Consider the following 25836-nt stretch of genomic DNA (forward strand, 5'->3'; position numbering starts at 1 on the left):
ATACACTTGGCCCAAAGTGTATGATGACTCTGTAATAGAGGAGTGTTACTGAGTCCTGTGATCCAAAGCTCTTTCTTTATGTTTACATGGCATAAATGGACCCCGAACCAGTGACCCACTAAATTTTTCTGGCATTCTGATTACTGAAAGATGATAACAGAATAATATTTAAATGATATTTTTTGGAACATGCAACACTGGAAAATCAGAATAGAGCCACTTCAATATTTAGTAACAGTAGAAATGATAAACTATGTGGAGGGCACATTAAAAATTGTTAGCAAAATGGAAAACATTTTCTTGATGTGCCTGTTTTCTTCTGCAGCAATTTACCACGAGGCCCTGAGTTACAGAGTAAGATGCTCCCTTTAAACACACACACACACACACACACACACACAGATCATTTTTGCGACTCCTTTAAGTCCAAAACACTATACTATTATCACACATATTCTTTTAGAACAACAAGATTTAGGTTTGCTGTACATACTAGCATTTTTTTCTCCCCAGCTCTAGACTAAATAACCTAGATGTGAGAACAATAGCTGGAATAATCTCAAATACAAAAATTTATGCCACTTTGTTTATAAAGTTTCATTTTAACTTAAGTTATGATGCACCAGAATTTCATACCAAACTTGATTAATTCAGAAATGTAAGTGGTGAAAAGCTATCCCTGGCTATCTAGAAAACAGATACTATAATTGCCAGTGGATTCTGGAAAATTCTATGTTTTCTAATTAAAATCATGCTCAGGAAGGGCTCTGATGGAGACTACTTGGGTACCTTCTCTCCAGTTTTCTAAGAGCCAATGACACCATCACTGGCAGCCCCACCATAATTCACACTGCTGGAACAGTAGCATGAGCAAACAGTCCCTCTCGGATTATGTTAGTTACCAGAAGAAAGTTACTCCGAAACGTCCACCCTGAAGTGTTCTTGTAGAGAATCCTAGCCTTTTTATAATAATATCAATGAGATGAAGTAATCAGTTATCAAATGTAATTTTTTTCTATTTTATTTATTTGAGAGAGAGAGAGAGAGAATGTGCATGAGTGGAGGGAGGGGCAGAGGGGGAAGCAGGCTCCCTACTAAGCAGGGAGCCGATGTGGGGCTCTATCCCAGGACTCTGAGATCATGACCTGCGCTGAAGACAGACACTTAACTGACTGAGCCACCCAGGCGCCCCTCCAACGGTATCTTAAAAACCACACTTGTATATATGCACATGGGAATATGTGTACATATCTTTTTGACCCATTAAGTTTAGAAAGCAATTTTTCAAGTATTATTTAACTCGATTATCCTCACTGTCCATATAGTTTTAGGAAAAGCGTTACTGGCATTTTATAGATAATAAGCAATTTGATTTTATTACATGACTTATTCAATGTCATACACCTTAGGGACTAAGGTAGCTGGAGCCCCAGCACGGGTCTTCTGAGTCCTCACCTAGCGTCCCCTCCTCTGGGCCTTACCTTCCCCTCCCCAGTGCCTCCCTTCCTTTTGTACAAGGAAAGATGCAACTGAACCAAAATATTAATTAATAACAGGAATAAGTTTAATCACTTAGCACAATTTCGTCCACTATAAGAATAAACTTATTTCTTTGGTTTTTACAAAAATTTTGTTGTGTTCTCCTTTTATGGTCTTCTAAATTCTTCCCATATATTGTCACACTTCATTCTCACCTGTCTGTGATAGGAAAGCAAGACTCAGAAGGAAGCCTCGTCTTCCTATAATTAATGTGGTTTCTGCCGCTGAATTTTAGTAGCTAAAAACTCTCCCACATCTCTTGGAAGGATTTTGGGGTTGCAACATACAGTTGTTTTACCTCGCAGCTCTAAATGAATCGACTTCTTTGGCTCTCAACACTACTGTTCTGAAGAATACACCTCAACCTGAGAGGTTGGGGGGAAGGATGGAGATAATGTCTAGCTGGCCTGTGTTTCGTGGGAGTGCTGGGAGTGTGCTCAGGTATTTCTAATTATCCGCCCAGATGAGAACCACTAGTTGCATTGCACACAGCGATCACAAGCACCCTGGTTATGAGTACCCTTGAGTTTTCATGGCTCATTAGTCAGCTAATGATGCATTACGTTCAGCGAGTGCTGAGCACTGGCGTGACTCTTGGTCGAGACAGAGTCTGGATTGGAGTGAACCCGAAACCTACCCATGCGTCGAATTAACTATTTAATTAACTAATTCTATAATTAACAGACAGTGTTTTGATCCACGTAACAAACAGGTAAAAAGACAGGATCGGCTGACATTTTTACAGAGCATAGAAGACCTACTGAGAATGGGACATTTAAACAGAAAATTTCAAAGAAGTGAAGGAGTTGGAAGATACCTGGGTGGAGAGCATTCCAGGAAGAATTAGCTTTGCATGTCTGCAGAATAAACGCAGGCCTGTAGTGCTGACACTGGGAGAAATAAGGGAGATGTGTGGAGAGATGAGGTCAAGGAGACAGCCAGCAGCCAGATTCTGTAGAGCCTTGCAGACTATTGAAAAGTCTTTAGTGTTTACTCTGTAAAGATTAACACAGAAGTCATTCAAACAGTTATTCTAATTAAAATAAATCTTTTATCCAGGGCACATTTGGTCACTGAATAACTTAGTCACTGAACAGGAAGTCCTCTAGGCTTTGGGTATTCAGTGACCGAAGTGAGGTAAACATTTTTTTCACAAGTTCCTGTTAAAAGCTACCGGGTAAAATTTTCATTAAACACTGAAAGGACCCTCCAAGTTAATCATTGTGAATTCTTCCTGTGCAAAAACGAATGTGCTTTTCTCTTTGACAAGGCCACTAGAAAACCAAAAATGCAATATAGGAATACAAGAAGGTAAGATATTTTTTTCTGTACTTCTCATTAGAGTTACCTTGGTTGTCTAATTCAGTGACAAGAATACTCTTAGAAAGTCCTTCATGCTAATGGTGTTCAGACAATATAAATGTTTCACTTATATTTTCATTAATTAGTGCTTTGTGCTCTTCGTTTCTGCATATTATTCACAAAGACAGAATGAAAGGTAATGGGATAACAATTAAAATATGAATATGGAAAGCAATTAGGAGTGGGGGAAACATCTCCAAAGAGCATATATCACTAGAAGGTAATGATTTAATACTTTCATATATACAAATGTTCAGCAAACACCATCCACAATTTAAAAGTTCAGAGAAATTATTTTTGCCAGAATGGCAAAGTGTGTGTGTGTGTGTGTGTGTGTGTGTGTGTGTGTAGAAAGAGAGAGAGAGAGAGAGATTGAGATTTAGTTTAAGGAACTGTCTTACACAACTGTGGAATCTCTCAAGTATAAAACCTACAGAGTATGCTGTTGGTGGGCTGGAGAACCAGAGAAGAGTTGCAGTTTGAGTCCAAAGGATGTCTGCTGGCAAATACCCTCTTCTCTGGGAAAGCGACTTATTTATTTATGTTTTTTTCTATTAAGGTCTTCAAATGATTGAACAAGTCCCACCACAATTACAGAGGATAATCTGCTTTACTCAGTCTGCTTTGTAAATGTTAATTTCATGTAAAAATAACTTCACAATGACATACAGAACAATGTTTGATCATCTCTTGATCAAGTATCTGAGTATTGTGACGTAAATAACTTGACACATAAAATTAACCATCATGCATGGGATGAAGTACACTACAGGTCTGGAGTGAAAAGATTCTCTCTGGGGAATGTGAAAGGTTTGTCTCAATAGAACCTTTGGCAAAATCTTATTCTCCAGTGAGAAGTGTAATTATCAATATAGTATCTCATGAATCTAAGCCATTAAGTAAAATGGAAGTAAAACTTTAAGCTATATATGTATTGTTTTTTATCTATAAAGACATTTAAATATTTTGTGTCTGCTCATAGGAAGATTTTTTAGTCTTTCTTTCTTTACTTCCAAATAGTTCAGAAGGATGGTCTACATCCACCACCTTCCTGTCTTTAACATCACTCAAGACCTTCCTACAGTCTACTGAAGCCACTTTCACTGAAGCCGCCACCATTGACCTCTTCATGGCTAATGGGCATTTTCCAGTCTTATTAATTGTAGAGCTTTTTTGTTCTTCATACTCAACATTACCTTCTGAAAGTCCATGATCTTCTTTGTTTCCTTTATGGGCTATTTTCTAATCATCCCAAGATTTTGTAGAGTCTCTTCTCCCTCTACACAAATTCCAGAGTCAGTATCATTCACTTAGACTGATCTGAAATGTCTGTAATTTGGGGAAATTTACTTTTTATCTCCTGAAACTCTCAGATAACTTTTGGGTTATATTCAAGTTCTTTATATGATGTCCCAGGCCCTGTGGACCAGAGTCAGCCTTCCTCTCTTCTACTTTTGCACTACACAATGAATACCACATGACATCTTTGTGCAAACTGGGACATTTCCTTCTTTTCTGCCTTACTACTTCCTTCACCCTCCCTAACCATAAATCTGACTGACATCTCATCCTCATCAGTAAGATTTAGTTCAAATAGGACTTCCCTGGAAATTCTTCCTAAGAGCCACACACTCAGGTATTTTATGTTTCTTCCTCTTGTTGAATGAAATAAAGAAATACAAATTCTGACATATCTCAACCATGAACTTATACTCTTTTTTTGTATTGTATGACACTCCATATAAAGCATATAGACACTGAAATAAGCACTATTTCAAAACACAGAAGCATAAAGAAAGATGTTCCCTGAATTTAAAAAGTTTATAATCCAGACAATCTAAGAGCCCTATAGTAAAAAGAACTGTTGTTTTGAAACTTGATAGATAAGAATATCAGTTTATTTAATTGATCCATTAATTTATAAATGTAAAATAGTGGACTGGATGGAATAAGATATTTAAAAATAATTAGTATAAATTACATAAATAGGAATATTGTTTTAAACATCTGTGGGTAATATAATATTTAATAATGTTATACTGAATGTGAAATGCTTTCCTAGATAACTGAAGTTAGATAGCAAGACTTGTAGACTTGAGTGGGCACGTAGAATTATCAACTCTAACTTGTTATTTCATTGGTGGAGAACTTAACACTTAACAAAATTATGACCGACCCCAACTTTATGAGAACCGTAGGTACTTTGAGTGTCACTAGGGGCTATTTCCACTCTAAATGCTATTGAAGTAGTTTCTAGACCAACTAAATTAGAATCTTTGTATGGAACCATTCATGTTTGACAAGCATCTTGTGATAGGCTGCAAAAGGAATCACAAATTCCCATTCTACCCTACAATCACATTATTTTTGCACTATGACTTGGCAGCTTCTCTCATTGATTATGTCAAGTCTATTTATGTATGCCTTGTATCTTGATGGGCTGGAATCAATGGAACTGTGCCAGTTCTAAGCTTAGGACGCAGGAGATCTTTCCCAGTGCCACTTCCATCACTAAGACACTGTAAAATGTCCTTGAGAACAAGCTTATACTAGCCTGCAGGATGACGGAAACATGTGGCCTAATTGCCCTTCACCTAGGCCAACAGGGTATTAATGACCAGAGATATGAGTGAGACCATCTTAGACCACGCATCCCCTACCCAATCCACCATATGACCAGCAACTGAATACGGTCAAAGGACCCAGCCAACAATTAGAGAAAACACCCAGCTGAGCTCAGCCCCAGTTGCAGACCCACAGAATTTAAGCTAAAGAAACGGCCACTACATTCAATCATGCAATTGTAGGGGTTTTTGTTTGTTTGTTTGCTTTAGTTTGGTTTTACACAGTAATAGATAATTAATAGATAGTAATATAGTAATAATAATAATAATAATAGTAATAGATAATTAATATACACCCATAGGTTATTTCTTATAATCACTAAAAGTTTAACACTTACTACTTTTTTTTTTTTTTTTTACCTTACTATCTCTCCAAAATTCACTTCTAAGAGATTCCCAAAATTTCCTAGGTTGTGACTCGTAATTTAGAATATGAACAACTGACTGCTGAATAGCCTTCTAAATAAAAGTAAGCAATAATACATTGAATTTGGGGGAGGAAGCTATTTATACACACATATTTAAAAAGAAACTACTGAAAAACAAATTGTAGGTTCATATAAACACAGTACATTGTAGGCTGGTTTTGCAAATTTAGTAATTTTAGTAGGAAATTAAATTTGATCTGAACCACATATCAAACTGTCAGTTCTATTCATGTAAACTAAATATAACTTATGTTGCCTGAACATAAACAGAAAATTAGATATTAAGCTTTCTTTACATGGCAACTAAAGTTTAAAGTTTTCCTAAAAGCTCTCAAGGATAATTTTATATTAGAAGCCACCCAGGATACAATTAAAATGTTATGACAGTTGTCAGAAAATGTCTTGAGAATGTAATGCACATTTATTTCTTTGAATGAGTAATTAATAACCATTCCCAAATGGGTACCTCTTGTGCAAAAGGAATGGAGGACTCCCTTTGGGTAGATTATAACTGCTGTGTCATACCTTACATATACACAGACCATTAATGGTAATTAAAATTCATTTTGTAACAGTGATAAGCTAAGGGATCATTAAAGGTCATGACTTTGTCTTTAATTATTTGGGTTATTGTTTTTATTTAATTAGATGAGCTTAATGAGTCTTTGGTTGCAGCATGGCTCTAAACTGAGCAACACACCTCAAAAGATTATGTCTTTGATAGCCTTGGCTGCTCCTTCTTAAGATCACAGAAGTAACTTACTGTACTCTACACACCACAGATTCAGTCAGGTAAATCTCTGGGTAAGAATAAATTGGATGAGGAAAATAATTTTGACAATTCAACTCAATTCAACTAATGTGGCATTTTAAACATATTCACTGAAGAAGAAACCCTTCTTCCTTGTCAGTGTAAATGGCAGCCTAATTCATTCCACTACTTTTTCTACCATGAAAGACTCTAAGGAGTAGTGCCAAAATGGGGCATTCCCTCCATATACAAAGTCCCAAGAATCTCTTAGATTTAATACAAGTCATGTAAGAGTTAAGACTCTTTATTCCTTTCAAAAGCAATGTAAGGAAAGCAGAAAAGATCCAAGGGTTAATTGCAATGAGAGTGTATTCGTATCTTAGGGCTGTCATACTAAATTACCACAAATTGGGTGGCTTCTAACAACAGAATTTTTTTCTCTTAGAGTTGAAGCTGGAGTCCAGAATCAAGGTATCAGTAGGGCTATGCTCCCTCTTAAGGCACTGGGGAAACTTTTTCTTGCCCTTTCCAATTTCTGGTGGTTTCTGGTGTCCCCTGGCTTCTGGCAATCTAACTCCAATCTGCCTCCGTCTTTATAGGGCCATCTTCTCTTATTATTTCTGTATCTTTGCATGATTTTCCTCTTTCTTTCCTTCTTTCTTCCTTCCTTCCTTTCTTCCTTCCTTCCTTCTTTCTTTCTTTCCTTCCTTTCTTTCTTTCTTTTCATAAATACGTCAATCATTGGATTTAGGACCTTAATCCAGTATGACTTCTTAACCAATTATATCAGCAAAGAAACTATTTCCCAAAAAAGTCACATTATATACTCGATCATAGACAAAACACAGAAAGAACTAGAAAAATATGTTCATATATCTCCGTGACCTAGAGAATCAAAGATGGTCACTGAAGTTTTATGTATCTGTAAAATAACGGACTTGAATCACATATGCTTTTCTAGTTTTTTACTTCCTGCAATGTTTTTTTGCATTTTAAAGACTTGAACATATAGGTAAAGTGAGTTAAGGAGACTTACTGAGAAAGCTCCTGTAGGAAGCAGTAGATGAGAAGCCACTGAATGAAGTGATATGAAAGTTTTTGGTGGTCTTAGACTCGTAATCATCTTCACCATACATTATTTCATTTATACTTGCTTTATTAAGGTCTGTGTAAAGTATCAAACAAACTATTTCCACTAATGACACAAGGCTATAAAACTAAATTAAATTTGACCAGCAGATTTTACAAATAATGAGTGGAAGGTTAGTTCTATATATCAGCTATACTAAGCTATAGCTTAGTCTGTTATGCAATCAAATTTTAATCCTGGTGTGGTTGTGAAAGTACTTTATATTGTGGTTAACATCTATAATCATTTGAATATAAGAACATTACCCTACATGATATGAATGAGCTTCATTCAACTAGTTGAGGGACTTAAGAGAAAAAAATTGAGGTTTCCTGGGCAAGGAGAAATTCTGTTTCAAGACAGCAACACTGACCCCTGCCTGATTCCAGTCTGTCATCCCACCCTATAAAGTTTGGACTTGCCTGCACAAACATGGGAGCCAATTTCTTAAAAATAAATCCCTTTATGTTTGCATGCATTTTACATTTACATTTAAAATTTTATGTATTCATCTTACTGGTTCTGTTTCTCAGGAGAACTCATACAAATAAAAAGCGTGAGTTACACAGTCCTCTGGATAGAGAAATTTACAATATTTATAATTTTCTAATTAATATATATGTATTGAAAGTTATATAGTCATAAAATATACCTCTTAGGACAAACATATATAAAGATTATTACAATTGAGCATTGATCCAAATATCTTTACTTTCTTTTTTTTAAAAGATTTTATTAATTTGAGCAAGAGAGAGATCATGAGAGATAAGAGCATGAGCAGGAGAGAAAAGAGGAAGCAGGTTCCCCACTGAACAAGGAGCCAAATGCAGGGCTTGATCCCAGGACCCTGGGATCTGGACCTGAGCCAAAGGTAGACGCCTAACCAACTGAGCCACCCAGGCATCTCTGGAATATCTTTTCTTTACAATAATTTTATTTTTTTTTCCTTTTTTATTCTTTCTACATACTCATTAACATAATGGTGTTCTTGAGGAAGAGAATAAAATAATTTTAAGTCAACTGCTCATTAGACTGAATATCACAGGCACATTATTCTTTCCTATCACTAGAAAATAGAATAAAATAATAAGCAGCATATGTAATTTGTAGCTCAAACATGAATATGTAATCTGACCAGGTGGTATAATTCTTCTCAATCTGAGAAATGAACATTTGTCCCATAAACTCATTAAGTGCACTGTAAAGTGGTTAAAGAGGAAAAAGAGAAAAAAGTCAGTTGAATTAAATATTTTCAAAAACACATTTCTAGTTTCTTTTTCTTTCAAACAACATGTATTATAAACAAATAATCCAAATAACATATAGAAATGAAATATAGTGGTGTCCCTCTATAAGAATTTTGTCTCTAAACGAAAATCATCTAGACCCAAACTACCTTCTATGTCCTACACAGGGAGTGAGACAGAATTGGGATATATCATTTGTTATCCTAAGATTATATGAATACACTGAATAAGAAAAACATAAAGTACATTTAATTTCCTTTCCTTGATTTGTATGCTCAGTCTAATTATGTTTGTTTTATTGTCACTTAGAATTATGACAAAGAGAACAGTAGTCATTTTCACTGAGAAATCTTCAAATTTGTTTTTCCCTTGGTGAGTCAGAACAGAACATTCTGATATTGATTTACCCATCCCTAGGTTTTCATTCTCTAGGTTAAAAAGATGTAAGATAAAAACATATCAAATTAGTAAATAAAAGATTTCAAGAAATGTAATAAAAAATCAAACTTGTTTTAATTTGATGATGGTATACTTCTGTATTTGATAAAATTAGGTTTTAATAACTTGACAAATTATATAGGTTCTTTACCGTATAATTACTTCAGCCTCCATCCCAGTTACTCATAGCATCAACTTTATAGAAATGAAATTCCATTGATAATATTTAAATTAATCAGTTATTATTTTCCATGTAAGCAGCAATTGCTAAAAGCATTTTATTTTAACCACTATTTAAATCAAGCTATGATTTGTATACTCTTTGTGGGACTTTGCAGAGTCAGGGGTGCCTTAGGGGCATTTATTCTTAATTTGGGGGCATTATATGCCATAGTCAAAAAAGAAAAAAAAAAAAAGCAAAACCAATGTTTTTACATTCTCCATTTGATAACCGAATATTCAAATAAACAGAGTATACAAGGCTGTTGTTGGGAGAGTAGGTTAATTAAATTGACTTTCTACTAACCATTGCCATTCTCATCCACTGAACCATACAGTACATTTTCTTATGGGCATAAAGGTGACTGACTGCATTCTGCATTACTTCCAGTATTGGCAAAAACCTTCGCACATCCCTCCGATATTTGCTTAGGTTGTCATCTTTTTCCTTAATCTTGATAAACATAAAGTGTCCTTACACATCTCTCCCCTAATTTTACAAAAGGATAACAAAGAACTACTGCCATCCTGCTGCTTATCTTTAGTAAACTGTGGAAGGAAATTTTCTTAGAGGTATCATTTAAAAAAGTGGTATTCCTATTTTCCCCTCCAAATAAAGCAAAACTCTTAACTCAATATAGAATGCACAGTTTTAAATAATCTAGAGTCAGAGATATGCCAATATATAAATGACTTGTGTAACTACTTAAATTTAAATAATATTTCATTATAAAATAATGACCTTAAAGACACTATAACTTATAGGAAGCTTTATGGCGTGTGTGTGTGTGTGTGTGTGTTTTAGTGCCTGTTTTTTCACTGTCTTCATGTTGAGAAGAACAATTATACCTTCTTTTTTTTTTTTTTTTTAAATATTTTATTTATTTATTTGTCAGAGAGAGAGGGAGAGAGAGTGAGCACAGGCAGGCAGAGAGGCAGGCAGAGAGAGAAGCAGGCTCCCTGCCGAGCAAGGAGCCCGATATGGGACTCGATCCCAGGACGCTGGGATCATGACCTGAGCCGAAGGCAGCTGCTTAACCAACTGAGCCACCCAGGCGTCCCCAATTATACCTTCTTTATTGTGTAATGAGATGAGGTATACTAAAACATAACAGTAATGCCTTTTAAATACACATTTTTAGCTTGGCAATATTAGAGCTTTATAATTCAAAACATTACTCAATGTTTAAAAGATCTATTCATATGGAAGTTATAAATGCTAGTTTTATACTTTTTTAAATTTTATTTTAGTAATTTTCTATAATTTATGAAACTCCTGCCTTGGATTTATTTTGTTGTGATTGCAATAACTATAATGATATCCAATTTATTTTTTATAATTTTTTTTATTTGAGTGTAGTTGCCACAATATTACGTTAGCTTCAGGTGTAAAACACGGTGATTCAATTACTCTATACATTATGCTACACTCACCACAACTGTGTCTATCACCGTAACATCCCTATTACAATATCATTAACTATTCCCTATGCTGTGTCCTTTATTCCCATGACTTATTCATTCCAAAACTGGAAGACTTTATCCTCCATTCCCACTCCTTTATGATTTTTCCCTTTCTTACTAATTAAACTTTCCAGCTCTTATATACATTTATCTATCTTATCAGATACAGCCTAGATAAATGAAACAAAACAATGAATACATTATTATATGCTACAGGATTAGTATTCAAAATACAATTGGATTTAAAAAAAATACTAATTCAGCAAAATTAGAGACTTTTTATAAAATTGAATTTTCTAGTTAAGATATGCCCAATGCTCCTGAGATGACCACCATGGGTACCTACCCTCTTTCTATGAAGACTCTTTCTCCAGGGTTATGGTAATGCAGGTTGTATGCTGAATTTATAACTAGATTTTAATAAATATACAAACTAATCGTTTGTACATCAGTCAATGATTTTTATTCTTTCTTTTTTTTTTAACATTTTATTTATTTACTTGAGAGAGAGAGAGCATGAGAGGGGAGAGGGTCAGAGGGAGAAGCAGACTCCCTGCTGAGCAGGGAGCCTGATGTGGTACTCAATCCCGGGACCCCAGGATCATGACCTGAGCTGCAGGCAGTCACTTAACCAACTGAGCCACCCAGGCGCCTGATTTTCATCATTTCTTAAAATGTTTCCCAGAGAAGACTAGTTCTCTGAGGATAATTGATTGATTTTAGAATAGAGGATATGTGGTGAAATATGTTTACATATCACATACCTCTCTAGAAGAGGTTCAGTGAAGAATAACATATTAGAAGATCTTCAAAATGTTCCATTATAGAATTTTGCTGAATTTTGTTAAACCTAGTATCTCCCAACTTGCTCAAATATATGATTATGGAATTAAATGCACTGTTATAAACCAGTGAAATCGATCAACACATACATAAAGACAGCTCTGTCTGGCTGAGTGTACAAATGCATATACTAAACTAGTTTTATAGGGAACCTAATACCTCGAAAATATTGGTCCAAAAGCTACTTTATCATGAAAGCTTTCAAAGATGGTTGACAAGTCAAATGAATTTTGTAGAGGTCTGACAATCAAAGATATGTTCTAAAATCTTGGGGTAACTGTAAAGCTATTTTTCTTGGTTATATGGTGCTAATTAAATGAAATAATAGAGGAGTCTATGAGAAATGCCAATTCAGAGGCATGGATATAATAACACTATTTTTTTTTCTTGAAATTCTAGAGTAGAAAACAAATTATAATAACATTAATTGAAAGAAAAAAACAAATTGTCATTTAAAAATTTGCCTTCTATATTTAGCAAAAAGTAGCCATAACTGAAAAAAATAAAGAAAATCTATATTTTTAAAACATTTTTAAGTATGATGCAAAGAGATAATTTTGAGTTATTGATACATACAATCCCGTATTCTCATCTGGTGCTGCTGTTTTGCATTCATTATTTTATAACTGTTGAATGAAGTTTAATGGATACCTTCAAGTAAGATAATTTCATGCAAGGTTTACAAAATTCTTTGTACGTCAGAGGATCTAAAATCCAATTGGTGTTTCTTCAAAAAAATTATAGTACAAGAATATTAATATTTTATAAGACTTCTCTGAAACAAATGAGGTGCGGAGATGTCTGGCTTTCCTTCAAAGTCTATTCCTCCCTTGTTCCACAGAAATGTACATTTTGGATGGACACGCGGCCACCACAATATATTTTCCAGCCTGCCTTGATGCTAAGTACTGGGCAATGATTATAAACAGGTATCTAGAGGATATTTTCTAAGCCTCTTCTTCATCACCTCCACCATTTCCATCCCCATGCCTAGGTTTTAGAGCTGCTGTCTTCAGTTAGAGGCAATACATGGCAAACCAAACAGTATAAAGAAGCTGCATCCCTGAGAGCTCAAAGTCCCACCCCAGCCTTAAACTTGTATATAAGCAAAAAGTAGATTACTATTTTGTTAATGTCACATGCTAGTTTGGGTTTTGTGTCACTTGCAGCTAAACTTCATCTTAACTAACACAGAATTGTTGGAAGGAAGAGAGATGATGCCGACTAAACAGCTTGGCATTTTTTATCAAAAAACAGTCATACTGTAGCTTTTAAGTGATTCACAAACACACAAGAGAGACGTTACATACTGCATGTTTACGACATTACAAATGATACTCTAGACTAATATCCCTGATTTCTCTACTACAAGTTGTTTGATTAGCCCCTTGACACTCTTCTCAATTGAGGGAAAGCAAAAGTAATTCATGACATTTTTAGAAATTTGGCTAATCTACTTTCACAAGCTTGTCAGCTGGGATTTCAAGCTCAGGGTGACTCGGCAATTAATTTTTTTTTTTTAAATTTTTCATTTTCTAAGAGAAGTGGAGCTTTTCTAGCAACAAATCCTTCCCTGTAGGTTGCAACAGTGTCTTTTCCTTGATTTGATGTGAAACCTCCCTAAAATGACCTTGGAACTCTGATCCCGAAGGACCTTAAAATATTCAATTTAAGCCCTCTCGGCCAAAAGGAGACTGACTGGTTATTTTTTTACAGCGACAGACAGTCCTGAAGCACAATGTATCTCACTGCAGAAAAGATAGAGAATATGATTCATAGCATCACAGCGGCCATAGGATTCATAGCATTGACAGCTCACCAACTTTGGGAAAAGCACCTGGAATCACACGCCCTTCTGCTGTTCCTTGGCTTTTTCTCTATTGGAAAGAATTAAATTGGAAAGAATTACAAAGAAGGTAGCAACATGTGAGAAAACTGGGAGGGAGGAGGTAACAGGAAAGGAAAGAGGTCTAGAAGTCATGTCGAATTTAAGGCAAACTCACCACGACAGCTAACTTAATTTTTAAAAATTCACCATGCACTCTGATACCTACCTGAGAGTATAACATAAACAATGATGCCCTAATGATACAGAAGAATGACGTTCTAGTAAATCTTGGTGTTGAGCAAAAACAAAGTTTGGTTAATATAAACCCTAAGGCTATGATTAACTATTGATGCACATTTTTCACTTTTTGCACTGAAATTAGTGTGAAACCATTCTCTACTTCAAAAAGTAGAGCAGAAACATGTATCATACAATATAGGATGAAATTTCAGTCAAATAGCCTACTCTTGCTTTATTCAGTTTTTATGGAAAAATACATTTTGTGTGGGGATTTTATCCTAATGAGGGAAGTATCTGATTTTCTTATTACCTATTGCCAAATTTTAAATGTAAAATGAACCCATTTATAAACAAGCCAAACACAAAGAATACTAAGGCAAACTGTCTTATAATGGTCAGTCCCTGATAAAGTTTTTTCTCCAGTCCACCAAAGATGAGACCACAGGTGCCTCTGTTTACTATGCAAGTTATCGCTGTCCACTCTTCACCCTAATCTGGTTCAAGGCAGATTATTATCCATACATTCCTAAACATCTGATCTTCACTGAAATTTCCTGATGCTGATTTCTAGATTCTAGATTATTTTCCCCATCACAGCCTATACTACTACAGCCAAGAGTTTCATGGCCAGAGATTCTTTGAGCTATTTTCCTATGTCCCCTAGGCTCAATATTTGCCTGTCTGAATGTTTACTTCCTTCTTCACTTCCTTAATGCTAGGGTATGTTTCTTTGGGCATCATTAAATTCCACCTTGGACTTTCAGTACAGATGTGTATAAGACCAAAATGTGGACGGTGTCATTACCTCTCAGCTATCAGCTGGGCCTAATCCCAATAACTTCTGACATATTTACTGAGCCTAGTGCCAGAGCTTGAGGCATATCCCAACTCCCTTTGTGTTACTGAGGTAGTCAGTCTTATGGTTAATTCAGTTCTACAAACAATGTTCAGAACTTGCAGAGTTCCAGGCACTGGATTAAAATTAATAAGATATTGATTGTATCTTCGGGAAAATCATACATATAAAAATCAACGTAATGTGTTCACTATGTTGATGACTGGCCCAGAGATTTAACAATATGAAGTAGCTAAAAAAAGAAAAATGGGCATCTGTACTGGTCAAAAGGACATCTAGTTCTAAAACAAAATCATCCCGGGGCACCTGTGTGGCTCAGTGGGTTAAAGCCTCTGCCTTCGGCTCAGGTCATGGTTCCAGGGTCCTGGGATCTAGCCCCACATTGGGCTCTCTGCTCAGCGGGGAGCCTGCTTCCTCCTCTCTCTGCCTGCCTCTCTGCCTACTTGTGATCTCTGCCTTTCAAATAAATAAATAAAATCTTTTAAAAAAAAATAAAACAAAATCATCCCACTAATTTGGAAGAAGACTGAAGAAAGGACTAACATAATAGCAGAATGTTCCTTGTGTATCATTCTATTCCCAATGCCTAACATATAGGCTAGTATTTTGTAAAAACGCACTAAACAGTTGTTGAGTGGATTACTGATGGGATGAATAAATGATTATTCTTACTGCAAATTAAACTTGTATAAGTTAAATAGATTAATGTGAAATTCTCACTGATGTCAGCTGTAACTCAAATATACATGCCATTTGTACTATACTGTAACACGTAAAGCTGATCTGTAGTGTGGCTTTATACATTACTTCAGTCAGGACAAAAACTGCCCAAAAAGAGAGAGAAGACTTCTGTGGAAGATTGAGGAGCTAAGTTGGTTACTTGTGTTGAGGAGGTATGCAAGGGGAGAAAAAGACCCGACTCACAACAGAAATGTCATTTGGGCAAATGCCAGGCACGTACAAAAACAACTCTGTGTTCAACCATTTGAAAATTAACTTAGATTTCAAGAGGTATCTCTTAATAATATAAAGTTTCTCCTGTGTATAAAAAATACATACATAACAGAGATGTTTTATTTCCTCTGTCATTTGATAATATCCCCATTTTTACACATTTTGGAGTCATTTCTATTTTCATTATAATCCTATAAATACAGAGGAATTAGTTTCATATAACAATTTCATATACAGTGAGTGATTATAGATAGGTGCTAGAATTACTCCATTCCATTCACTCAGAGTTTATACTGCTTCTATGGGGGTTTCCGAGCAATCTCCCTTTTAAGTGCTGAAATAGTATTTAGTTCTAAGTGCTCCTTATATCAAAGCTCCTGAGATGCATAAGCTATGTCAAAAGGACATTTCAGACAAAGAAATGGTTAGTCCAAGACAGACTGGGGAGATCACAATATTGTTTATAACACTCTGTTCTGTATTTTAAGACCTTAATAACCCTTCTACAGAATCTGAGCCAATTGTTAATCAATAGTAATTACTTTTTTTCTAACCACCTAAAAAGTACTCTTTAACCCCTAGAAGTGAGTTTTTAGAATGCCACACATTTATTTTCTTGACATTAAATATGTAGCTATAACTTGAGTTTTGATATTTATAATGTTTTCTGTTGCAACTTTATAGTAGGTCCATTTTCAGAAATAACATCTTTTCCAAGAAGGTAGTTGTCAAAGTTGTAACTTTTTGAAACAGTAAGGCAGTAACTCAACCTCAAAATTTTACTGAATAAGGGCATACAGATATTAAATGGATAGCTAGATATATAAACATACTCTGAAGTATTTCTTCTGAACTCAGATAAATAGCTAAAATCCATGTAGTTTATATCCAAAAGGTGAAGAGTGACAAATAAATATGCAGGTTGACATTTTTTTGTTGTTGTTGGTATGCAGAAAAACTGCTTAGGTGTCAGATTTTATTGAATAGGCACAGGACATATCATTAGCAAGGTTAATATAAAACTAGGAAAACCTAGAGCAGCTAGTAAAGATTAATAAGAAATCTGGAGGAAAAACAAACAACACACTAGCAAATTAATGGTTAAAGTTAATGATAGTCGATTCTCTAATATAATCAATGGAATTATTGGGTTATTTATACTAGAAACCTTGGTAGCAATTTTAAACCTCTTTGTTCCTTTTATCATCCAAATGATGGCCAAATTCAGGAAAAAAAAATTATCTGCAAAACATACTTTTCATTTATTTTTTACCGTTGTTACTGCCCATTTCACATTTGCATTATTTCTTTTAATCTTCTCTCCTGAAACTATCTGAGGCTCTTTTTGCATATTAAAGTACTCAATTAGTCATACTATTGTAACAGTTATAATAATCAACTTGTATTTGAAGTTTTCCATTTACACACTGATGTTTTCCATTACACTGGTAAATCTAGAGGGTAAAGGTCTCTGACATACTCATTTCTTTAGCCTCTAACATCTAAAACAGTATACAAGTGGAATAAAATTAGTTTCAGACTCTTATTCTGAGCATAGACTACCAATGGTAAGCTCTAAATGCAGTTTGAAACCGATTCTAAATTGTACAGAGTCCCATAGTAGCAATTTAATTAACAAGAGATATAGTCTTAAAATACATTGTTAAATTTTTAAAAGTTTTGTAGGTAATGGAGACTTGAACTTTGTATATGTATATAATATAATCTTATGTATATTATGTATATAATTTATATTATATATTATATACACCTGTGTGTGTGTGTGTGTGTGTGTGTGTGTGTATAGTTGTGTTTCTGCTAGAGACTGAATACAAGATGTGGGTACTGGGAAAACTGGCTACTATACTATAAATAGTTTGCCACTCAAGCATTAAGGTGTAAACTCTATTTCCCTGTATGTAGAAAGGTGATTTACTTTTGAGTGGATTTTCTTCAAAGAAACAAACAGGTAATTTCTGTTTCCATACATGGGCTATGCCATAGCATTCAAAAAACAGAAGAAACTCAATCTTTTTCTTCACTGGTAGTTAAACATTTCAGAACTTTAAAAGCAGAATTAGATTCTTAGATAAATCAATGTGATAAGATCAAAAGCTTTATCACATTGTATATGAATTTCTATGAAAATAAAACATCAACAGTTAGTAGATTCCAATGTGCTTTTTAATGTAAAATTTGAGCTTGAGAAATTTAGATGCAAATTACATATAGTTCACTGGAAACAAATCACATTTTGGTATCTGACAACTGAACCTGAGAAAGTAACATAAAAATAATCTAGTAGGACTTTTAAGTAAATTAAAAACTGTCTTCTTCGAGGAACTGGCCTATAATGTCTCCAAAAACTCTAGAGATATTCTGCCCTTGAATCTTCTCTGGTAAGATGAATTATAGCAAGCACAATTCTTTCTGTTAAAGAACAATTTCACTCTTTTCTGGTTTTTCACTCACTTGTATCCTTGATATGTAAGAGGCTGAATGGAATAATAAGAAACTCCTCAATTTAACATAGAGAATATTATTATAATAAGATTTTTCTGAAAGTTTTGCAGTGGATTTTCATGGGACATATGCTGGTAGGTGATGACATGATAATTTCTGCTCATGATAATTCTGTTATCCAGGATAGGTTACATTATGATGTAATAACAAAGGAACTATAAATATCTGCTATCGTAAAACAAAAGTTTATTTCTTGTTATGTTACATCATCTTTGCTGGAGTCTCTTTACAGAGCCACTCAAAGAACAGACTAACTGACACTCCATTCTCATCAGGAACATGCAGCCTTCTAGGTCAACTCAGCTGAAAAAAAGGGACTCAAGAGCTGGGCTCTTCATTAGCCGGGAAATAATATATTTCATCCCATCGGCAGACACACGGGAGATGAATCTACTTAGCTGCAAAGGAGTTGGGAAGTACAGGGAAGCAGATAGAATATTTTTGGAGAGGGTGACTCTTTCCACTACAAAAAATCAATAGTCTATATGTTGTGAATGGTACTGTCATATGCTGATCAAACTGTGCTAATAAATTATTTTTATAATGTTTGTCTGAAGCACATAATTTAATCTTGAACATTTTGTAGGAAAACATCCTCAATTACAATTTTACATCACTTTACTTAGGTCACTATTGTGGCAAAAACTCAAACTACAGTTGTCTGTCAGGAAAGAAACAAGTCTACAATACTCCTTCGAAATAGAAGAGGATATTATTTTATATCAAAAAGAGCAACCATTAAGTAAGAAAGAAGAAAACCCATGAACCTGCATGTGTGACAGGGAAAACTAGATCAGCAGCTATGTTTTGTTATTTAAAATCAATACTTAAGAGCCTTTCCTTCTTCACAAAGATAAAGGAGTTATCAGAGCTAATGGTTGATGTGAATGCTTAGCACTGTTTTAACAGATTACAGGTCGATTTTAATTTTGCTTTACAAATTACAAAGGAGCCCATCAATAAGATTATGGACGAGAGACACCCAAATACTGCTGAGGAAGTAGTCCATCCTTTCAAGTTCAAATGGATTAGAGAAAAACATAAAGGGAAAAAATTGCCAGCAGTAATGGAAAAAGAATGTATTTTTTGTTTGTGCGTAAACCATGCAAAAATCTTATGGACATAATTACATTGTAAAAGAAGCTGATAATTATTTATCAAAAAGACTTGGTTAGAAACTTAGAAGAATCCCCTTGGTTAATCCAAAAATGTGACTGCAAATTCTTTAAATATACAAAATTATCAGTGAAAAACAATATATTCATTGAGACTTTGAATATGTAATACTGAGTACAGTCTATTTTACAAACGTACATTTTAGAACTATTTTATTATTAAGGAGATTTCCTTTCACAGAAAATTAGACAACTTCAGAGAAACATTATGCTTCTCACCTGCTAATAAATACAGATATCACCATGTACACGATTATATAATGATTCATATTGCTTTCCCTGTACTGTATAGGAACCATGATTTCACTCTGCACTAATTATAATAGAATTCCCTGATAAATTTGATAAGCATTTTTAAAAACAGAGGGAAAAGTTAAAGCAAAAAATTCTAGTCTGTTATAATATGATAAATGTTCAGAAGTTTATAAAGTTGTACTATATTCTAAGCGAAGAGTATTATCAGTGTGTGATAGAGAAGATATTCAAAGAAAAGCATTGTGTGTGTGTGTGTGTAGCTATATGACAAGGTGACGAGTACACATCTGGACTAAAATATATAGAATTTTATACCAAGGTCAGTATCAGAAGTATGACCGAATTATTGACAAAGAACAGAAGCGAATGATAATAAGCCGGCCATACCACTCTTTCTTTTATTACTAAATAGCGCCGTTAACACATGCAAGTCTGTTTTAAGTAAAAAGACTCTGCTTTTGGAAATCGTTTTACATAGCACACAAATTCGGACTTGAAAAAAAGCCTCTTATGCCATGACGATTTTAGCATAGTCAGAAGACAGGTGGAAAGTCCTGTCCTGCAGCTGCCCTGTGAGGCGGTCTGGGGGAGACAACAGGAGTCTATGACTGCCCTAGACTCCTGTCTATGCTTTGCTGCAGTCATTTCCGAGGGCCTCTGGTGAGATTCCATTCTCTGCAAAGTACACAGAAAGATGTTTCACAAGGGGAGAGTTAAAGAGTTGCTGAGGAAGAAAATACCCCAAAGCCCTCTTTGGCACTGACAGGAAAAAAAAAAAAAAAAAAAAAGCCTTTCTTCCCTCCCTGAAACTTTAAGAAAGTGCCCTAGTACACTGTGAGTTCCTCTGGAGCAATTGCCGGAGTCAGCACCTCAAGCAGAGAGGGCAGGCACTAACAGTAAAAGAAGTCAGTGATGCAAAGTATGGGCTTACTCTGGAAAATGCTGGATTCCCTTCAGACCACTCTGGACGCACTCAGCCAGAAGCTGAAATTCGGTTCTCAAGACTCCTTAGGGCAAAGGTTCAAATGGCTTATTCTATAAGTTGTTCCTAGGATTGTTTTTGGTTGTAATTAAGGGAACTGAAATTCGGTAAGCCAAATGGAAGACCGTGTCAATGAAGTGAGACATGATTACCTGGTGCTATGGAAAGTTCTTAATTTGTGCTTTAATGACAAAGCTGACAAGCACAGAGATTTGAAGACTTGAGAAGTGGGGTCAGAAGGAATCATTAAAAGGCCAGGAGTGGAAACTTTGCACTTAGTTTCTTCTGTGCAGTGAATCTGAAACCTGTTGCTTCTGTCAGGTTTACCTCTGATCACAACCGGACGAGAATTGTCAGGAGAGTAAAGGAAAACACATCTAACCGTCTGACTACTTTACATCCTGCTCAAACTATTGATTGTTCCTTTCCTAGTACCCAGTAATCTTGGTGATCTTGAAGAGATTTGTGTAAACACATCAGCTACTAAGAACACATATTTCAGGGCGTCTGGGTGGCTCAGTGGGTTAAGCCGCTGCCTTTGGCTCAGGTCATGATCTCAGGGTCCTGGGATCGAGTCCCGCATCGGGCTCTCTGCTCAGCAGGGAGCCTGCTTCCCTCTCTCTCTCTCTGCCTGCCTCTCCATCTACTTGTGATTTCTCTCTGTCAAATAAATAAATAAAATCTTAAGGAAAAAAAAAAAAAAGAACACATATTTCTTAAACCCCTTCTTTTCTATTCCCACAAACAGGAAAGTTTGTCTTCTGACTTTTTTTTTTAAGAAGACACTGTGTGCTTGCTATCTGAGCACTATTTTATTATATGTTGTTTCATTTAACCTGACAAATCTCTCGAGGCAGACAGTATCTCTACTTTAATATTATGAAAGTGGACTTCCTAGAAGTTAAGTAACTAACTGAAAGGGTGGCTAGGGATTCAAATGGAGGTCAACCTGAGGCCAAGCCCACTCTTTCTTACATCACCAAGATGCATCTTCAGGTGCTTTAATTTTCAGGGCAAGGAGCATCATATTTTTACATATAGGAGAGCAACAGAAATTCAAAAATAGAAACATGGAATTTATTGAGTCTCAAAATAACTGTTTCTCGGTGCCGGGAAAGGAAGCCTCGTGCATAGTCTTTCAACTCTTACTGGACCACACAAGAACAAGCCTGGAGTCTAAAGAGCCCTCCGTCTGTGCTGGCCTCACTTGGGAATAGTCTTCTCTGATGTAGGCTTTATTCTGTTTAACCCCATGAGTCCATGGTCCTCAGGCCCACCTTTTGTATTCGGACCCCACGGTAGAGGGGGTGGGGTCCCTCCACCGCAGCTCCATTGCGGGCCCAGGCTGCAGGGAGGAGCTGCTGGCCAGCAGGGCATGGCTTCGCGAGGGCCTGGGTCTTGTGCATTATCTCCTTTCTCGTTCTAAGTAAAGGTCTCACCGCTTGAGCCTGGTGGGTATGTTTTCCGTTCTTAGCAACAGTGACTCATAATCTGCCCTCTTCCCTGAGTGGCACTTATCTGCCTTTTCATCTTGACGGCACAGCCTGGCCTCCCAGTGAATGGTGAAAACACTCAGCTCTGGAAGTCATAGTAGGTAATTATGAGAATTCAAATAAATGGTCAATTAACAAAATTGGCTGCAAGCTACTCTTGAATTGCAGAGTTGAAAGGGAAGATTTAACTCGAGACATCTTTGTCTCTGGGCCATAACTTAAAATATCTTTTTGGTTTAAAGCTACCTTAGCTAACTTGGACTCGGTCTGCATCTTCCCGTGCCCGCTGCCACACCTGCCACTGCCCCGTCTCCTCTACATTTACCTACGGAAATGTGATCCAGTAAGAGATGGAAGCCAGGGATGGTGCAGATGTAGAATTTCTTGAACTATATGGAGCACAACTTCCACATAAAAATGTATTTAAAAGGGGGAAAAAATGGAAATATTCAAGCACAGCGAAGTGTAAATCTATTATCGCCGATGACATCATCACCCTGATATATTTTGTTCTGTGCCCAGCATGTGGCTACTGTGCTTTACACATCATGAAACCTTTAAAAAGCTCCTAGTTTGGGACACAAATAGATTTCAGTAAAGTAGATATACTAAGTGCATGAGTGATCAGAGCAAGCCTTCTACCCTGAGTAAGGCCATGGAGAGCTGTGAAACCCAGTCACAAGAACGCCCAGAGTCACCCAGACGGGGCGGAATAAAACACCAGTAGCAGATCACAGTCACGCTCTTCGTTCATATTAAAACTACGGGTTTATGGGTCTGTGGATCTGTGTATCTGAAGTATACACACACTGCCTCCATGTGTGCTTGTGTATACACTGTGTATAGTAATACTCTAAAGGGCATTCAGCTTAACGTGTCCTCTAACATCATTCTTCCCTGGCTGAATTCACTGAATTGTGTGGAGCTTATTTAATATTCATGGATTTGGCTGGACATCACTCAGGCTTGGGGAATTAGATATCAGAGACGGATGTGCTCACTTCACTGTCTTCTACGTTCCCCTATCTTTACGAATCTAAGTAGAATCCTGGCGATTCTTCCCTTTCCTTTCCCTCCACTGTATAAACCTGCTCCTGCCCCATTCCCACATGCCAATTCTCATAACAGCATCACTGTCCACCCAGCCATGATGTGGAAAACCCAGGAGCCATCCTTCCTTCTCCCTTCCACAGATAAATCCAATCTATTAGCAAGTCCTATGGGTTGTGCTTTCGGAATAGATGCTATGCACACGCTTGCAGTATATCTCTTGACCCCCTACTGCTTTAGCCAAAACAACCACCTCTTTCCTGGGCATCTGCTGCGCACTCCAGATGTTCTCCGTGTCTGTCTAGGGAGCTCCTGAAAATCCCCATGGACACTCAAGCCAGAGCAATTCAGCAAAACTATAAACGAGAGCTCCTTATTCCCCTGCTTTAAACATCACATTGTCTTCTCCTTGGGCTTAAAATAAAACCTGAACTCATTTTCAGAATTAGGTGTTGTGTGATCTGACTATTGCCTGCTGCCGTCATCACCCACCACACTCAACCTTACTTACGAGGCTCTACCTTCACTGGTCTTTCTTCTGTTTTTTAAGAGAAAAGCCCATTCGATCCTCAAGACCTTTACATGGCCCTCTTTGCCAAAACCATTGTTCCATCCTTGACATCTTTCTGTTTTCAAGTTTGGCTTTAAATGTTACCACTTAGATGGTGAGCCCTTATCTAGCCCTGCCAGATTAGCAGCCTAACTGCCCACCCACCCACCTTTTTGAAACACATTATCCACTTATATTTTCATCAAAGCACTTTTTGCAACCTAAATATTATACCTTCTTTTTTTTTAATTTATTAGTTCTACCCTCCCTCACCCCAGCCCTTTATAAAAGCCATTGACTGTCACTGCCCATTATATTCCCAGGGGCTAACATGTATCTGCCATGCAGTCCATGCTTAAGAAAACAAGTGTTAGATAGGAATGAAAGGGCTTTGCTGCTGACAATAGACCAGAAGGATGCAATCTTAAAAGCTGGCAAACCCCAAAGGAACACTGACATTGACATCCTGTTTTTTCTATGAGAAATTTTGATAATCTTCTATCAATGGCTTTGCAAAGATTTTAAAAATGATTTTTAAATATGGCAAAAAAGATTGATGGAGAAAGAAGTGGATCACTACATGTGATGTCACTAAAATGACAACATCTGAAAATGCAAGACCATTTTAAAACAGGGAGGACGATGTGTTTTTGCCTCCCCCCTCTCTCCTCCTCCTTCTTTTTCTTCTTCTTTGAATTCTCCCCTCAGAAAGTAGTATATTAGTCATAAAAATATTCCATTTAGTTGCTGAAATACCAACACATTTTACTTTTTTCCTGATGCACAGTTAATAGGGAGTTTTCTCTCAGAATTTTTTCTACATCTTCACCCATCTCAGAAATGCAAATAAAAATGAAACTCACTCAGATACATCATGCACATAATGTAGGTTTTTTTTTTTTAATTTTGATACCCTGAGGATTTTTTCTTGTTGTTCATAAATCAATGGAAAGGTTATACGCATCCACACAGATGTAACCTCTTTTCTCTCTGATAGACATCATGTGGAGAATATTTTTCCCTTAGGAAGCTATACAAGTATAATACAATATCATAAAATGTGTACGTATTCTTATAACTATTTCAGATCAATAAATGTACATTTTGAATACCATATACTCACTCATGTTTGATCGGTGCTAAATGCTATATAAATCACTTTTGTTGGTAAATTGCTTTGTCTTGAAATTGTAACCTCAAATTGATCCTAATGCTGATATACAAAGTTTTCACTCTTGCATCGAGAACATAACAGCATGCAAATAAATAAACAGTGATAACAACTTAAGTGCAAAAGAATAATTATCTAGTTTTGTGATAAAGATTGTTTTTTTGTTTTCATGAATGGATATGCCCTCAAGATTCACAGGATATAATGAAGAAAAGCTACATGGGAAGCCTAGAAAGTGTAGTGAAACAAATTCCTGAAATGAACTTTCTCAGTCCTGGGTTCACAGCAACTGGGGAGAGTGGCAGGTTTTGAATGAACAGCTCCTAATGCTAGTCCAGAGAAAGCTTCAAATTTATCTCTATCTTAGATTTCATGTTCTGCTTTATACCTCTCATGTGGTTAGTGATATCATCTTTAGGCTTTTTTATCATTGAACATTTTCATACTCAATTATAAGATTTCTTTTTGTGCTAAAAATGTTATTTTATGAAAGCAAGAAAATATAGAGGCATTCACATACAGTCTGTATATTTAAATGCATTCCTTCTAGAACCCTGGTCTATCAGAAAATACATATGAAGTGGTAATCTGTTCATTGTTTTAACATCTGGCGCTCATATTTCCTCTGCTTGGGAGAAACTCTAAGACTTCAAAATATGGTAGCAAGGGCCTAATCAAACATGGAGAATCCCTCTTCTGCCTGCTTGGAAAAAGA

General features: G+C 36.0%; 1 protein-coding gene and 1 long non-coding RNA gene across 7 annotated transcripts in view; one reads left to right on the plus strand and one right to left on the minus strand.

Moving 5' to 3' along the window:
- Window positions 1-25836, minus strand: part of PCDH9 (protocadherin 9) — an 895458-nt gene that overhangs the window by 224246 nt on the left and 645376 nt on the right. The window contains exon 5 of one of the 6 annotated variants that reach the window (XM_044249855.1): window positions 2515-2534. The exons of the other annotated variants lie outside the window; for them this stretch is intronic. Within the exon in view, the coding sequence (XP_044105790.1) occupies window positions 2530-2534 (5 nt within the window). The 3' untranslated portion in view covers window positions 2515-2529. Of the gene's footprint in view, window positions 1-2514; window positions 2535-25836 lie in introns of those variants that run through there. 6 annotated transcript variants of the gene reach the window in all.
- LOC122907139 overlaps window positions 2708-25836 on the plus strand; it is an 80402-nt gene continuing 57273 nt past the window's right edge. The window contains exon 1 of the long non-coding RNA XR_006384688.1: window positions 2708-2850. This is a non-coding gene — a long non-coding RNA (uncharacterized LOC122907139). The remainder of the gene's footprint in view (window positions 2851-25836) is intronic.

This window comes from Neovison vison, chromosome 5 (assembly GCF_020171115.1).
Source record: "Neovison vison isolate M4711 chromosome 5, ASM_NN_V1, whole genome shotgun sequence".
NCBI lineage: Eukaryota > Metazoa > Chordata > Mammalia > Carnivora > Mustelidae > Neogale > Neogale vison.